The 15,428-nt window shown below is 38.1% G+C and overlaps 1 protein-coding gene across 5 annotated transcripts in view; it reads left to right on the top strand.

Annotated features, from left to right (window-relative positions):
* Nucleotides 1-25: 25 nt before the first annotated feature.
* Nucleotides 26-15,428, top strand: part of PCDH7 (protocadherin 7) — a 472,704-nt gene continuing 457,301 nt past the window's right edge. For 3 of the 5 annotated variants that reach the window (XM_027836201.1, XM_027836202.1, XM_027836203.1), the window contains exon 1: nucleotides 26-4,358. In XM_027836201.1, the coding sequence (XP_027692002.1) occupies nucleotides 1,161-4,358 (3,198 nt within the window). In that variant the 5' untranslated portion in view covers nucleotides 26-1,160. Of the gene's footprint in view, nucleotides 4,359-7,313; nucleotides 8,660-10,467; nucleotides 10,864-15,428 lie in introns of those variants that run through there. The other 2 variants (XM_027836205.1, XM_027836204.1) reach the window with 2 other exon arrangements.

Consider the following 15,428-nt stretch of genomic DNA (forward strand, 5'->3'; position numbering starts at 1 on the left):
AGGCGAGAGAGAGAGAGAGAGAGAGAGAGAGAGAGAGAGAGAGAGAGAGAGAGAGAGAGAGCAGAGAGAGAGCAGAGACTGCAATCTCATTTGTGAATCGCTCACAGTGCTGCAGATCCACATTGCTATAACACATGCAGGGCAAATGCAGGTAAGGCACAGAAACTGCGGATGCAAAAACAAACTTGGGGACTGTGCTGTGTGCATTTCTTCAGCCTTTGCAAATCCAGGGCAAACGGCTTCTGCAGTTTTGTGTGGTTGCTTTGTGACTAATGACCTTGCGCAGAGTTGTTAAGGAAAAAGAAAAATTCAAACCTCCCCGGAGAAAGAATTGAATATTTAGACGATCTCTGAAGATGGATTTGGCTGCTTTTCTTCTAACCAAAGGGAATTTTCTGCGGACTGTGCTGTAATGCAAGGTGGTCTACTATGAACTGTTCAGCCACGGATATGTTTGGGAATTTTTAATTCTCTCTTTTCCCATATTGCCAAAAGGATTTGGAGTTGAGACTTGCTTATTACAGGACACAGACCCTTCTGAATGAAGCGGTTAACATTTTCCTGTGTACAAAGAGAAAAAGCAAATGCTTTTTGTAGTAAGCGGCTTCAGCGAGAGCGTGAATTGTACTAAACTCGAGTAGCAGAAGCAGCGATCCGGGAAGGGATTGGGGGGGGGGTGGGGGGGTGCTGCAAAATTGCACTGTATGTGCTCTTCGTTTTATTACGAGACTGCCAAAGTGATTACAGTTAAACCAGAAAGAAGACCAGAGGCAGGAGGAGGGAAATTCATCCCAATCTATTGGGGTGAATCTTTTTTTTTGGGGGGGGGGAGGAAAGGCAGCCAGCACATTGTCCCGTGAACTGTAAGTATTTCAACTGAAACGAGGGGAGGGGGAATCTGCCATCCCTCCCCGGGTGATTATCATCCATTGCATGAATTATGAAACGATAACTTTCGAAAGAAGAAAAAAGGATTTATAATTGATCACCCACCAGACTCTACACGTTGTTCTTTTCCCCCCCTCCCCTCCCTCTCGCCTTTTCTTTCCCGGAGAGGAGAGAGAATTAGGGGGAGGGTAGGCGGTAGGGACTGGGGGTGGGGGGGAGACGAAAGAGGGGTGTTTTGTTATAAGGAGCAGTAGCAGCAGCAGCAGGAGAAGATGCTGAGAATGCGGACTATGGGCTTGGTGCGTGGCTGGTGCTGCTGGTGCCTCTGCTGTTTCCTCCTGCCGGTCTCTGTCACCCTGGCCGCCGCCAAGCAGCTCCTGAGATACCGGTTGGCTGAGGAAGGACCCGCGGATGTCCGCATCGGGAACGTGGCTTCAGACCTGGGCATCGTGACGGGTTCCGGAGAGGTAACTTTCAGTCTGGAGTCGGGCTCCGAGTACCTTAAGATCGACAACATCACCGGGGAGCTGAGCACTAGCGAGCGCCGCATCGACCGGGAAAAGCTTCCCCAGTGCCAGATGATCTTCGACGAGAACGAGTGCTTCCTGGACTTCGAGGTCTCGGTGATCGGCCCCTCTCAGAGCTGGGTGGACCTTTTCGAGGGCCGGGTCATCGTGCTGGACATTAACGACAACACCCCTACCTTCCCCTCTCCCGTCCTCACCCTCACGGTGGAGGAGAACCGGCCGGTGGGAACACTCTACCTTCTCCCCACTGCTACCGACCGCGACTTCGGCCGTAATGGCATCGAGCGCTATGAGCTGCTCCAGGAGCCCGGGGGCGGCGGGGGCGGCGGGGGTGGCGGCGGCGGTGGAGAAAGCCGTCGCGGAGGGGCGATCGAGAGCGCCCCCTACCCCGGGGGTGGCGGCGGGGGCACGGGCGGGCCGGGCAGCTCCAAGCGGCGTCTGGAGGCGTCCGAGGGCGGCGGGGGCAGCGCCTCAGGCAGCGGGGGCCGGAGCACGGTGTTCGAGTTGCAGGTGGCTGACACTCCGGACGGTGAGAAACAGCCACAGCTGATCGTCAAGGGGGCGCTGGACCGGGAGCAGCGGGACTCGTACGAACTGACCCTTAGGGTGCGGGACGGAGGCGACCCTCCGCGCTCCTCTCAAGCCATCCTGCGGGTGCTGATCACCGACGTGAACGACAACAGCCCCCGCTTCGAGAAGAGCGTGTACGAAGCTGATCTGGCTGAGAACAGCACTCCCGGCACTCCGATCCTGCAGCTCCGCGCCGCCGACCTGGACGTGGGAGTGAATGGTCAGATCGAGTATGTCTTCGGGGCCGCCACGGAGAACGTGAGGAGGTTGCTCAGGCTGGACGAGACTACGGGCTGGCTTAGTGTCCTGCACCGCATCGACCGAGAGGAGGTGAACCAGCTACGCTTCACGGTCATGGCCCGGGATCGGGGTCAGCCCCCGAAAACCGACAAGGCTACGGTGGTGCTCAATATCAAAGATGAGAACGACAATGTGCCGTCCATCGAGATCCGCAAAATCGGGCGCATCCCGCTTAAGGACGGGGTGGCGAACGTGGCTGAAGACGTTTTGGTAGACACCCCCATAGCCCTGGTGCAGGTGTCAGATAGAGACCAAGGGGAGAACGGGGTGGTCACCTGCACCGTGGTGGGGGACGTGCCCTTCCAGCTTAAGCCGGCCAGCGACACGGAGGGTGACCAAAACAAGAAAAAGTACTTCCTACATACTTCAGCCCCCCTGGACTACGAGAGCACCCGGGAATACAATGTTGTCATAGTGGCAGTAGACTCAGGCAGCCCGAGTCTTTCCAGTAACAATTCCCTAGTGGTGAAGGTCGGAGACACCAATGACAACCCCCCAGTATTTGACCAGTCGGTGGTGGAGGTCTATTTTCCTGAGAACAACATTCCTGGGGAGAGGGTGGCCACGGTGGTGGCCACAGATGCAGACAGTGGGAAGAATGCGGAGATCGCATATTCCCTGGACTCCTCGGTAGTGGGGATCTTTGCGATTGATCCGGACTCTGGGGATATCCTAGTCAATACTGTGCTGGACCGGGAGCAGAATGATAGGTATGAGTTTAAAGTAACTGCCAAAGACAAAGGCATACCAATCCTCCAGGGCAGCACCACCGTGATAGTGCAGGTGGCTGACAAGAACGACAATGATCCTAAGTTTATGCAGGATGTTTTTACCTTTTATGTGAAAGAAAATTTGCAGCCCAATAGCCCAGTGGGGATGGTCACTGTAATGGATGCTGACAAAGGGCGAAATGCAGAAATGAGCTTGTACATAGAGGAGGACAGTAACATTTTTTCCATTGAAAACGACACAGGAACAATTTACTCTACTACAGCTTTTGACCGGGAGCATCAGACTACATACACCTTCAAAGTGAAGGCAGTAGATGGAGGAGATCCTCCAAGGTCTGCCACAGCTACTGTATCTCTTTTTGTGATGGACGAAAATGATAATGCTCCCACCGTTACCTTTCCTAACAACATCTCCTACACTTTACTGCCACCTTCAAGTAATGTAAGAACAGTGGTGGCCACAGTTCTGGCAACTGACAGTGACACTGGTGTAAATGCAGATCTTAACTATAGTATTGTGGGAGGAAATCCCTTCAAGTTGTTTGAAATTGATGCCACTAGTGGAGTTGTGTCCTTGGTGGGGAAACTGGCCCAGAAACATTATGGCTTGCACCGGTTAGTGGTACAAGTCAATGACAGTGGACAGCCTTCACAATCCACCACCACTTTGGTACATGTCTTTGTCAATGAAAGTGTTTCAAATGCTACTGTGGTTGACTCCCAAATAACCCGAAGTTTGCACACTCCATTAACTCAAGATATTGCTGGTGACCCTAGTTATGAAATTAGCAAACAGAGACTGAGTATTGTAATAGGGGTTGTTGCTGGGATCATGACAGTCATCCTGATTATCTTGATAGTAGTTATGGCAAGGTACTGCAGGTCCAAAAATAAAAATGGATATGAGGCAGGTAAAAAAGATCATGAGGACTTTTTTACACCCCAGCAGCATGACAAATCTAAAAAGCCTAAAAAGGACAAGAAAAATAAAAAATCAAAGCAACCTCTCTACAGCAGCATTGTAACAGTAGAGGCTTCTAAACCAAATGGACAAAGATATGATAGTGTCAATGAAAAGCTCTCAGATAGCCCTAGCATGGGACGATACCGGTCAGTCAATGGAGGTCCAGGAAGTCCTGACCTTGCAAGGCATTACAAATCCAGTTCTCCACTGCCTACTGTCCAGCTTCATCCCCAGTCACCAACTGCTGGAAAAAAACACCAGGCCGTACAAGATCTACCGCCAGCTAACACTTTTGTGGGAGCAGGAGATAACATTTCAATCGGATCAGATCATTGTTCTGAGTACAGCTGTCAAACCAATAACAAGTACAGCAAACAGGTAAGATACATCCAAAATACATGTTAATATACATGTATATATAAATATATGCATTACAGGATGTTAACTTTGAGATTGTGCACCTTCTGTTGGGTTGCTTGCTCATTTAGATCTTAAAAAAATGTGGCTTTATAAAAGAAACTTGTGCTTAATTACAGCACTATTCATTGAGTCGAACATTAATTCAGTTTTATCATTTTGTTTTGAAAGTTACAAATGAATTTGACAGTCATTAAAGGAATAGTGAAAACAAGCAGTATTTTACCTCTAATTTTACAAAAGACAGTTTTTCATTCATCTTGATCATGCCAACCCCCTTTGTGTGTGTATGTCAGTATTACAACCTTTAACCTGAGATTGTTTGCTTTAGTCTTGGGTGAAAAGCAGCCTTTTTTTAGAAAAACTTCAATTTTTCCCCCTACAATCTCCACAAATTGAACACTCTAAAAGTTTTAACTAAATTACACCTTACGTAAGATTTCATGGATAAGTGGATGCTGATTCATGCAAATGCAATGCCAAGTCCAGGACATTGAAATTCTGACTGCTTTGACAAATATGCTTTCTTTGCCATTTATTAGTATGCAAATAAGGCACAGAATGACTTAAAATGCTTTAGTACCTATAAGAATTAAACTTTTATAATATGCAACCAGTATTTGCATTCTGCATGTTCAGTATTGAAAGATCAAAAGTATTGTTGGGTTGCATGAGCCATTTGTTATTTCAACTGAACCAGAGACTTGTGATAGTTGTCCTGTTTGCAAGCATATTTTTTTCATATGTTTTATGATGTATTGAGAGTACAAATGGAGTATTTGACAGTTTTTTTTTATTGGTGAATTGTAGAAATAGTGCAAAATCTACATGAACTTCAAGAAACATGTAATTAAGCTTAACTAGTATTGCCTCAATAATGTTCAGTCCTCAAAAATGTTATAATCTTGAAGTAACATTTATTACATAGATACAGTAGCTATAACTTTTGGAAAAATTGTTATTCTAGTACTGTAGCAACCTATGCTAATAATAGACCAAATACCTCTTAATAAGAGAATTAATCTGAAGATGTACATTCAAAGCTTAATTATAAATTCTACCTTTCTTTTAAAAGTGCATGGTGGTGTGTTAGATGTTGGCCACGGAGGTTTCTAGACAAAATAAACATGTTTATGTACTGTTATAGACTGCCTTAAAGGTACTGTACAAAAGAGATATTGATTATGTTTTGCTGGCTAAATTATTAACACTGTCTTACTAGAAAATATTTTGTACATGTAGCACTTTGTGGGGTCTCTTTGGAGAAGAAAATAAAATCATTATGCTTTTCAATGAATCAGTCAGAGAAACCCAGGGAAACAACTTTGAATAGAAGCATAAAAGTCTACTTGATTTTGTTTAAGTGTCTTTAAATTAGTATAATTTTTACACTTGAACTTGTTGGCTTCTTCTTTTAGTCTTGAAGTTTAATGTAATGGCAAGCTTGTGGCAAGTGGTCATAATGTCTGCCAGCTGTTTAAATGTTTTGTCTCAAGATTTTTTTTGTTTGTTTGTTGTGTTTTGTTTTGTTTTGTTATTTTGAAATGCAGACTTGGCTTATAATTCTTTAATGACTTTATCAGAATTGCAACTGAGCAATAGTCCAGTCAAAATAAATAGTGTCATGCACTTGGAAGTATTTAGATACCACTGGTAAAACATGCATGTAAATTAATGGCATCCAGTATTTCCCTAGAAAAATAGCAACAACAACAAAAAGTAAAAAAGCAGCATGGAAAGGAGAACTTCCCTCAGATTGACTCTTACTGCACTGCAGCTTCTGTGGGTACTGGTAATATTGTTCCTGAGTGGCATTTGTATTCACAGTTGTGTAATTTTATGCTTATGAGAGGGTATAGATGGTGCCAGATCTATACACATCTCATCAAAACTCTTCATACAGTTGAGAGGCATTTGGCTTTTCAAATAGAGTTGCGTCTATCTGCTTGCGTATTTTAAAGCAGCTGAGATCAGGACTTTTGGCATCCTGTTTAAAAGGCAAATTGATCCACTTGTAAATAAAATAATGTTGGTGTTAGTATCTTAACTGGGCAAAGACATAAAACAGGAAAAACCATGATGCAAATGAAATATATCATGAAAGTTGCCAAAAGGATCTGAAGAAAATTTGCATATCATGAGAGATTTTAAATATATCCAAAGTTTTTAAAATCAAGTAAATCTATACCCTCAAGGATCATGAACGGAAGAGGTATCAATCCCCATCATTGTCATTAGTAACTGATACCTCATATCTGTGATATTGTCGTGAAGAGATATGGACTCTGTTTACAATACTACATCTGGTGTAGATATCTGTCATAATGTACATGCTTTTTTTTTTTTTTTTTGGTCCTGATTCTGATTTGTATTTCATTTAGATAATTTTTATCTTTGTAGCCTCCTCAGCATTTAACATAGTGCCTTTCACATAATAATATACTCAAGAAATGTTTGTTGAAATTCTGGGGTTGAATTTTATATTTATAAACTAAAGCCATTATGCTGAGCTTTTCCAGAACTACTAAAATATATTTTCTTTGATTAAAGTCATAAAAAGAAAAAATTGTTTATAATTTTGTTCTGTTTTGGACATTCATTTAGAATTTAGGTTAAAACTTTGATGTCTTAATTATTTTTGGTATGGGCTAATCCAAATCCTAGAATTTCATCTAACCTCTGAACTTTACTTTTATCTGTAGCTTTAGTTAATAACTTTGTATATTGATTAGTTGCATTAACAGAATTTTCTTTCTCTTCATAATTTCTTGTCTTCAGGTAATTGCAAAAGAAACATATTAACACGATGAAATCCTGAAAAATAGTGACTCATAAGTTTTTGCTTATAGTTACATTGTTAGGAGGGATAGCTATGTAGTAGGGCTATAGAATATTCCACTTATTGTTTTTTTACAGATGCTGAGAAATTCAAACAACTTCTACAGTTTTTCTGGCTGGAATCTATTTTCACACTGATATGTGGAGTGGAGAGGTTCTGTGAGTCACTTCAGAAACCTACTCCTTAGAAAAACTGGCTATTTAGTCCAGGTTTTCACAGTACCATTATCTGGGTAATTTCAGGTAAATGTACTTGCCCTTAATCTAAATTACAGAGATAATTGAGGGCAAGGCAGGATTTTACTGCAATATTCAAATGAGTGTTCACCTTTCTACTTCACACACAGTGTGCTTTGGAGAACTTGTGGCCTTCGTGGTTGTTAAGATGTTTTGCTTTTGGACCAGAACTTTAAATGAACTATCTTTAATTTTTTAAACCTACAAAACAACACCACCATTCTATGATTTTAGGTTTCCCAAAGGAAGATAGTCACTGTGCACTAGATTAAATGGAAATACATGGGTCTAGTTAATATTTGATATTAATATTTACCTGTATCTTTTATTTGTTTTTATGTGTTTTCCTTTAATTCTGTTTGCGTTTCCCAGTGATATTTGGAAAACAAATTGTATTATATAGGCAAAATGTTACCATATCTAGTGTGCTTATAGGGTTCCTACTACTCTATTATTTGAGTTAGAATATGGAAGGTACACTGGATTAAATGCTGATTTAAAAAATCAATTGGTAAACTGATCCTGAAATACAAAAAAAAATCTTAGAGTAACTTTTGTATCAATTTTCCTTTGAATAATTGACTGTTGAATTGTCTTTATAATGTGCTCTTCACTTAATCAAATGATACAGAAAATATTCTGTATGGTGCACTAAATACAAAAGATTAAGTGATAACTGAAATTATGGAAGCAAATGGATCATTTGCTGCTATGCTACTAAGCTTTATGTAAATAGTGTACCTATTTGTGCCTATGACATAATTTGAATTCGGCTGTAGCATTCATGTTTAAGTATAGAGGTCACCCCAATTCTGCAGTTTAACTTTTGAAAAACTTGAATTCTCCAGCATGTTTCGTGTTGGTTATTACTATTAACCCAATTAAAACATAATTGAAATTCATAGGGTTAGATTTTTCTGACATTTGATGTGAGATAATATGTCAAGAACTGATACCTAATAAAATTGAGGCCATTGCCAGTCAAATTCTATCTACTGAATAAAATAACCTGTAAGTGTCTAAGGATATAAAAAGGTCACACATGGCTTCCATCTATAATGAGCTGATACAACTTGGGTTAAGATATCTGAAAAATCATGCCTGATTAACTTATATGGAAGGCAAAAGAGTTTGGATGATGGTTTGGAAATAGAGTATATTTATATTTTTACTAAACTATGCAATTGACAGGAAACAGCACATTTCTACTTCATCACTGAAACTGTGAGGAAAATTTATATTAGAAGAGAAATCAGTTACATACGTACATAGATATATGTGCAAAAGTGTATGTATCTTTCTGAAAGATACAGTTATACATCATTCTTAGATGAAAATTTTAATATAAAAAAATGGCAAATGTACTGACTTGTCATTAAACAATTAGCAATGTTAAATGACAAATAAAATAATCATCTGCATAATTTTTGTGCCTAGAAACACAAGGATGATAGTATTTTATAACCGGAAGAAAAGTTGGTGGTCATCTTGTATAATAGCCACCTTTCATAGACGGGGTAACCAAGGCCCATAGAAACTGTGTTGTGCTCAAGGTCAAATAACTCAGTGAGAGAACCCACTAACTCTCAATGTAGTATTCTTACCACCACAACATAAAACCTGTAGAAAATAAATTCTTACAACATTCAATAAGTTTGTGTTACTTATTAATATAAATGAATATGCCTATTGATATTTAGGCTATTCTAACTTACATTTGGAGTTCTGCAGATTGTACTATAGAATTACACAGAATAAAAACTTTCTTTAAGTTCTGAGAATTATCTACTCTTATTAGTAGAAGAAAATATAATTTCTCTTTTTAGGTGACATTTTTAATTAAGTAATGATATCTTTGGTCATTCATTGTTTCACAGAGAGAAACATTCAGGAGTTATTTTGGTTAGGAAAAAAAATATACAGTTTCAATTTAATTAACCAGTTCTGTCTTTAACTTTGAATAATAATGGTGGCTTGGCTAATCTTTGATATCCTTCAGTTATGATAGAGTGTATGCAGATGTGTGTTGCTTATATGTTTTGATATCTCAATTCATTTAAACTTTTTTTTTTAATTTTATATCAGCCTGGTAACTGAATTCACTGATCAGTAACTCAAGTTTCTCCTATATGATTTTTCTAGCAAAAATTTTAGAGAATATCCATACAATGTATATTTTATTGAGCTTCATAGTACACCTACAATCACTTGGACATTTTTCAGTTAATTTAGGAAGTTAAATGCTAAACATAGGTACTAGTAGCATATGAATTATTAAATTGACAAATTGTGAAATCTCTACTCCAAATTCTATTCCTCACTAAAAGCATCGACTTTATTCCCTGCATTGGGATTTAGAACTCTTGGGGATGAAGTAAATTTTTGTTTATTTATGAAATACAGTTTAGTAATTATATATATTTTTGTTACTTCTGAGTTTACTGTGTTTATCTTTAAACTAGGTAAAACTGATATAGAAAAATATAAACAATGATTCTCTTTTTATTGACTCTACTCCATATTAAATAAGCTAACCTTCCCATATATTTTTGTGGGAAGTTCTTTTTTAAAGCTTTTTTAAGATGCTGTGTTGTGCTACATTACATGATGCTTTATTTAGCATGTGTTGTCGGAGAAGACACATTCCAAGAAGAATTAAGCTGAAATCACTAGAACTAGTCGTAATTATCACTTCTGGTGAATTAATGTATTAAAAGCAAAGTAAAGGTTTATTTTCAGGAATTTAGTGATGTTTGTATTGAACTCTAGGGCTGTATACAAACACAAAAACTTATTAAAGCTTCCAAATAGTATCTGTCTAACAGTTAACTTTTTCTCGCATGCATTTATTATTTATAAACACACAATTTGCAAATGAAGAAAAAATTTGGCCTGATGCTATCTCAGCCAGAGTATTCCATTTGGCATATATAAATTAGGAAAAGCATGTTTTCAACATATTCTACCTGCATAAATCTTATTTTCCTTCTTTCAGATTCATCCACATCCATACATTACGGTGTTTGGCTGAATTCCACTCTAAAATGATGCTCTATTTGTACCATACTGTGATGACCTTGCTACTCTGAAACCTGGTGGAGCCTGCACTTGGCCGTGGGGTGTCAGCCAATCACTACTTGTTCCATTTATTGTTTTGTTTTATTTTCAAGATTTTTTGTCATTATCACCGAAGAAAAGATCATAATTGTAATAACAAATAAACTTGTAAAATAACATAAATACAAATCTATTTAGACGGCAATCACATGACCGTGCCTACATCATACCAAAATACCTCTGTTGCCTTTGTGGGGCAGATTCATACAAAGACTTCTTTGCAGTATAGGAATAGTTGATCAATTCATTAAAAAAAAGGCAATAAAAATGGAAATCCCATGTATTATTTGGCATTTTGCAAACAACGAGATCAAGAGAAGGCAAGTACATCAGGTTTTCTTTGTATAAGCTGTTCTATAAAAGCAAGATAGAAAAACCACTAGGTTCTCTCTCTTTCTCTTATGCATGCACACTGCAAGTGAGCACACATACACATATTTTTAGAGAGATATTTAGAAATTATCTGACCACATTTGAACCTTGAAAAATGCATATATCTACTTATGTATCAAGAATCATCTATTCTCTGTCCAACTGAGAAAACATATTTCTCTCCTTAAATTTTGAAACACTGTCCAAAACCAAAGTTGCCATTTTATAAAAAGGTTTTCTATATGATTATTTGGGAAATTTTAGTGTTTTTCAGTTGGGAGTATTTCCAGAAGCCTTTAAAAGCTAGGATTTTTAGTGTTTGCTTTTTAATAGTATTTATAGGTTACTACTATAATATTTAAACTATTTTATTATTCAAATATTTGTTTTCTATAGATGTTATTGAAGCTAAGCTTTTGAAATATTATTGTGTGACCTTATGGCCAAAATAGCATTTTAGATCAGTAAATGAATATTGAAACCAATATTAGAACAATGAACAGAGTGAACTACTGAGAGTCAACAAAATAGAAAGTTTTGTGTGCTGGTCTCCTCCGACTCCAGCACAATCTCTGAATGGTGCACTATACTATAATACTTTTTTAGTTGTGTTGGGTACAAAGGATGGAAAGTTTATTCAGGTGCAACTGAAAGTCAGAGAGGAAAGCTGTTTTACAAAATCTTCATTTCCCTCCTCTCTTTACCTAACTCCCTATTGCCACTGATGATCAAATGGCATGTCATTGATTTCATGTGGAACTGAACATAACCTGATTGTGTACAATATATCAGAAAAAATAACCTTAGGGCTTGTAGCATACGAGCAGGGAGCTGAACATGCTTCGTCAATGTAGGACTGTTCTTTAAAACGAAGAGTCTGTCCTTTATCCAAACAGACATAGGAATATAAATTTTCATATCTTTCTCCTGTGATAAAGTTGCTATTTCAATAGCACCTTTTGTTTTACATATTATTTTTATCACTACAGCTCCATAAGGTAATCCATGTGATTATATAAAGGTGAGTATATATGTTTTATTTTAGATCTAAATGTGAAATGGTCCACCATCAGTAGTAAATGCACTCATAGTTATTTTTCCAGTAGTGGAGCAGATTTCCAGTGAACTATCAAAATGATTTCACCCAGTTTCCTTAGTGACCAACAAGAGGTACCCTTTTGGTGACAGATAACTGGCAAGAGGAATAAGTAACCCTGGAGGAGGGTGACGTCCCATAGAGATCAAACCCAGGACCAGAGCTTCATTAACTTGTTCTAACTAGCTGGACTCAATGTGTTCAGTTCTGCACTATAATTATTTCTGGAGAACGTGAAAGAATCACGGGGAGTTCTGACAAAGAAGCAATGATGTAACAGGAATGAAAATGACCATAGTTTTGAGATATTATTTATGAGGAAAGGTTAAAGAATTAATCAGTAGAAGAGAAGACCACAAAACAGCTTGACAGATATTTAAAAGATTAATAAAGAGTTGTTTTCCAACTACACAAGGGACCAGAACACCAAGAAATGGGCTTGAATTTCAGTTTTGAGGGCTTTAAGTATTGCTGTAGAAGAACATTAGTGTTCTTGGGTATTAATTAATGAAACTTAAAGAAATTATTTCAAAGCACTCAGTGCTATGGTGGAAAGAATATTGAATTTGGAGTTGGAAGACCTGTCTGGAAGTTAAACTCTGCTTCTAACTAGCTCTATTATTTTAAATGAGTCACTTATTCTCTATGGGCCTCAGTGTTCTCATCTGTGAAATGTGAGGATGTGACTAAAATGAAGGAGGCTTTGAATTTCAAGGGTCTGTAAATCATTGAAATTATTTTGTTTTTGTGGTGGTGATTTTTTCATACAGAATGGTTTAGGTAAACCCTTCTAGGGGAATAGTCTATAAACGGATTTCAATTTTTTTTAAGTCACAGAACCTTTTTAAAAAAATCATAGAAACTTTCATATAACATGGTAAAGTTGTACTGTAAGTTTTCTGTTACTTCCTTGTACTTGGAACAGATTATGGCTTCATAGTGAAGACAGTGCAATTTGGAGATGGTCAGAAATAAAGTACTTGGATTTAGAAACAAAAACTTAACTGATCTTACAAAAATACCTCAAATTCAAAAGTCTTTATGAAATACCCCGTGAAAATTCCCTTGTGAAATTTCTCATAGGAAATATACCCCTAGCAAGCTCAAACAGTTATTAAAAAAAAAAAATCTTGCTCTAGATAATCTTTGGAAGGCTTTTTAATTTTATAATTCTAGAATTCAAATTAAATAATAGTACCTAGTTTGTATGGGAGTCGGGGGTGGATATGGGTGTGGTTGTATAGAGAGAAGATAAAATTGATTTTTAAGAAACTTGGCTTATTTTATAAACTAGAAGATTTGGGGGGATTTTTACCAATGTTAGCACTTCTTCAGATGCTTCTCACTATTAGAATACTGAGAAAGCAGATGGTAAAGGAGAAAACCAAAATTGTTTCTTTCTCCAGTCTTCTCTAGACTGTTAACAGACCTTGGGTCCTGCAGCTCATGATAATAATTCACAATGATAGCACCTCCCACTTAAATAGTGGATTATGATTTGTAAAGTTCTTCACAAATCTGAGGGGTAGGTAAATATTGCTCTTGTCTGTCAATCTGCAGTTGAGGAAACTGAGAATCAGAGAACCTAGAGAAAATAGTTCTCTGTTTGGTTAGTTTTGATGTTTGGACTTGTTGACTCTGTTTATTTTAATAACCCTCAATAGCCTTTGCCCTCAGGAGTCAAAATTAGTGTGGATCCCTAAGCACTGTTCTTTCCCTGACCTTGCCAGATGCTTAGTTTTTGTGTGAGGAGAAATAAGACTCTTGTGGAGGCTATACCCTATGTAACTCTACATGTGTAACTGCAATTCTCTGCAGAGAAAACTAGCCTCCCCTCCCCTTCATTTGCCTGGGCTATTGTAAAGACAAATTCCCTTTTGAAAAGTTCTTTTGAAGATGCAGATCTCTGTCAAAGTAGAGGCCGAGTGTTTGGTCCAGAGTATAGGCTCTCCATCAATGTTTTGAGGTATGGTATCATAAGCTCTCTAGACACTTGAGTTTTATGTATTTTTGAAGGCTCAAGTCATCTGAAAAATTACATAGAAAAATACGCTCTGGAAACTACTGGCAATGAAGATTCACGTGTCCTTGTTTTCAGTATTTTTATTCAGGATGACTGGGTTCCAAGCTCCTTACATGTGGGTTTATGATAATTTCTTGAAAGCAGTTAAGATGACCAGACTATGGTTGAGATAATGTGGTTTTGTTAACACAAGAGAAGCCACATCTCAAAAACTTCCAGCTTTCCAGTCCCATTAATTAATTAGACTTGAATTTGGAATAACATGTTCTCTTTTGAGATGCATATTGTGCTTCTAGGTTGAGCTTTATTCATGTATAACTGTGAAGTACCTTCATTAGATAATAAATTCATCGTTGACATGGCAATAAACATGCAGCTTTAAGATGCTCACGAGAAATCATTGGGTGTCTAGTGGTAAGAGAAAAGCTCCAGGCAGGAGTTGACAGGAAATCAAAAGGGGAGTGGTAGGGTGGCTAAGACAAATATTTTACCTACTTTGCAGCTTTCCTTAGAACTCTTGACCATTATCTCTGTGTGCTGCTGAAAATCATTGTCCTAACTTTTCTGATGCTCAAACTAAATTTCAGAATTAATTTGAAAAAAATGGCAAACTCCATCTTTCACCTACTTTCTTTCAAACTCTCCACTTCAGGTATCAATTTACAGCTAAAAAAAACCATCCTTGGTGTCCAAATCTCTTCCATTTTCCTATGGGGGGAAAAGATAGAACCAGGAAGAAAAAAGGAAGCAGAGAAGATGGGCATATATCTTCTTTCCTCTTAATGATTAAAATAATAAGAGTTTTTGAGGGACTTTCTGTTAAAGAAAACTCTAACCCTAACCCTGCAACGTTAAAAACCACAAAAATAAACATCAAACTTTAAAAAAAATATGCATACTGAAGCAGAACAAATTCATGCAACATTCCTGTGCAAAAATAAACACTCATCATTCATCCTGAGTCCATCAGTTCTCTCTTAGGAGGGTGGGTAGCATACTTCATCATCATTCCATTAAAATCATGGTTGGTCATTGCAATAATCAGATTGCTAGCTTTCCAATCTGTGTTTAGGAAAGTATTACCTATTGTTAGAAGCTAGTTTGCTTAACTATCCCTGATAATACTGCAATTTGCAACTTATTACATTTTATTATTTGCAAATAGATATAAACTGTTCTTCCAAATTTAGAATATGTATATTTTAATGTTGCAGTGAATCCCCCCCATTTCTGTTTCTGTCTCTTTCCACATATTATTTGTGGTTTCATGTCACCTAAATTTCTCCTAGTATCCCAGTATTTAAATTACTTTCAAACATTAGTTTGTTCTACAAGTATAGTTCTACTT

This window comes from Vombatus ursinus, unplaced genomic scaffold (assembly GCF_900497805.2).
Source record: "Vombatus ursinus unplaced genomic scaffold, bare-nosed wombat genome assembly UNPS02014818.1, whole genome shotgun sequence".
Classification (NCBI taxonomy): Eukaryota; Metazoa; Chordata; class Mammalia; order Diprotodontia; family Vombatidae; genus Vombatus; species Vombatus ursinus.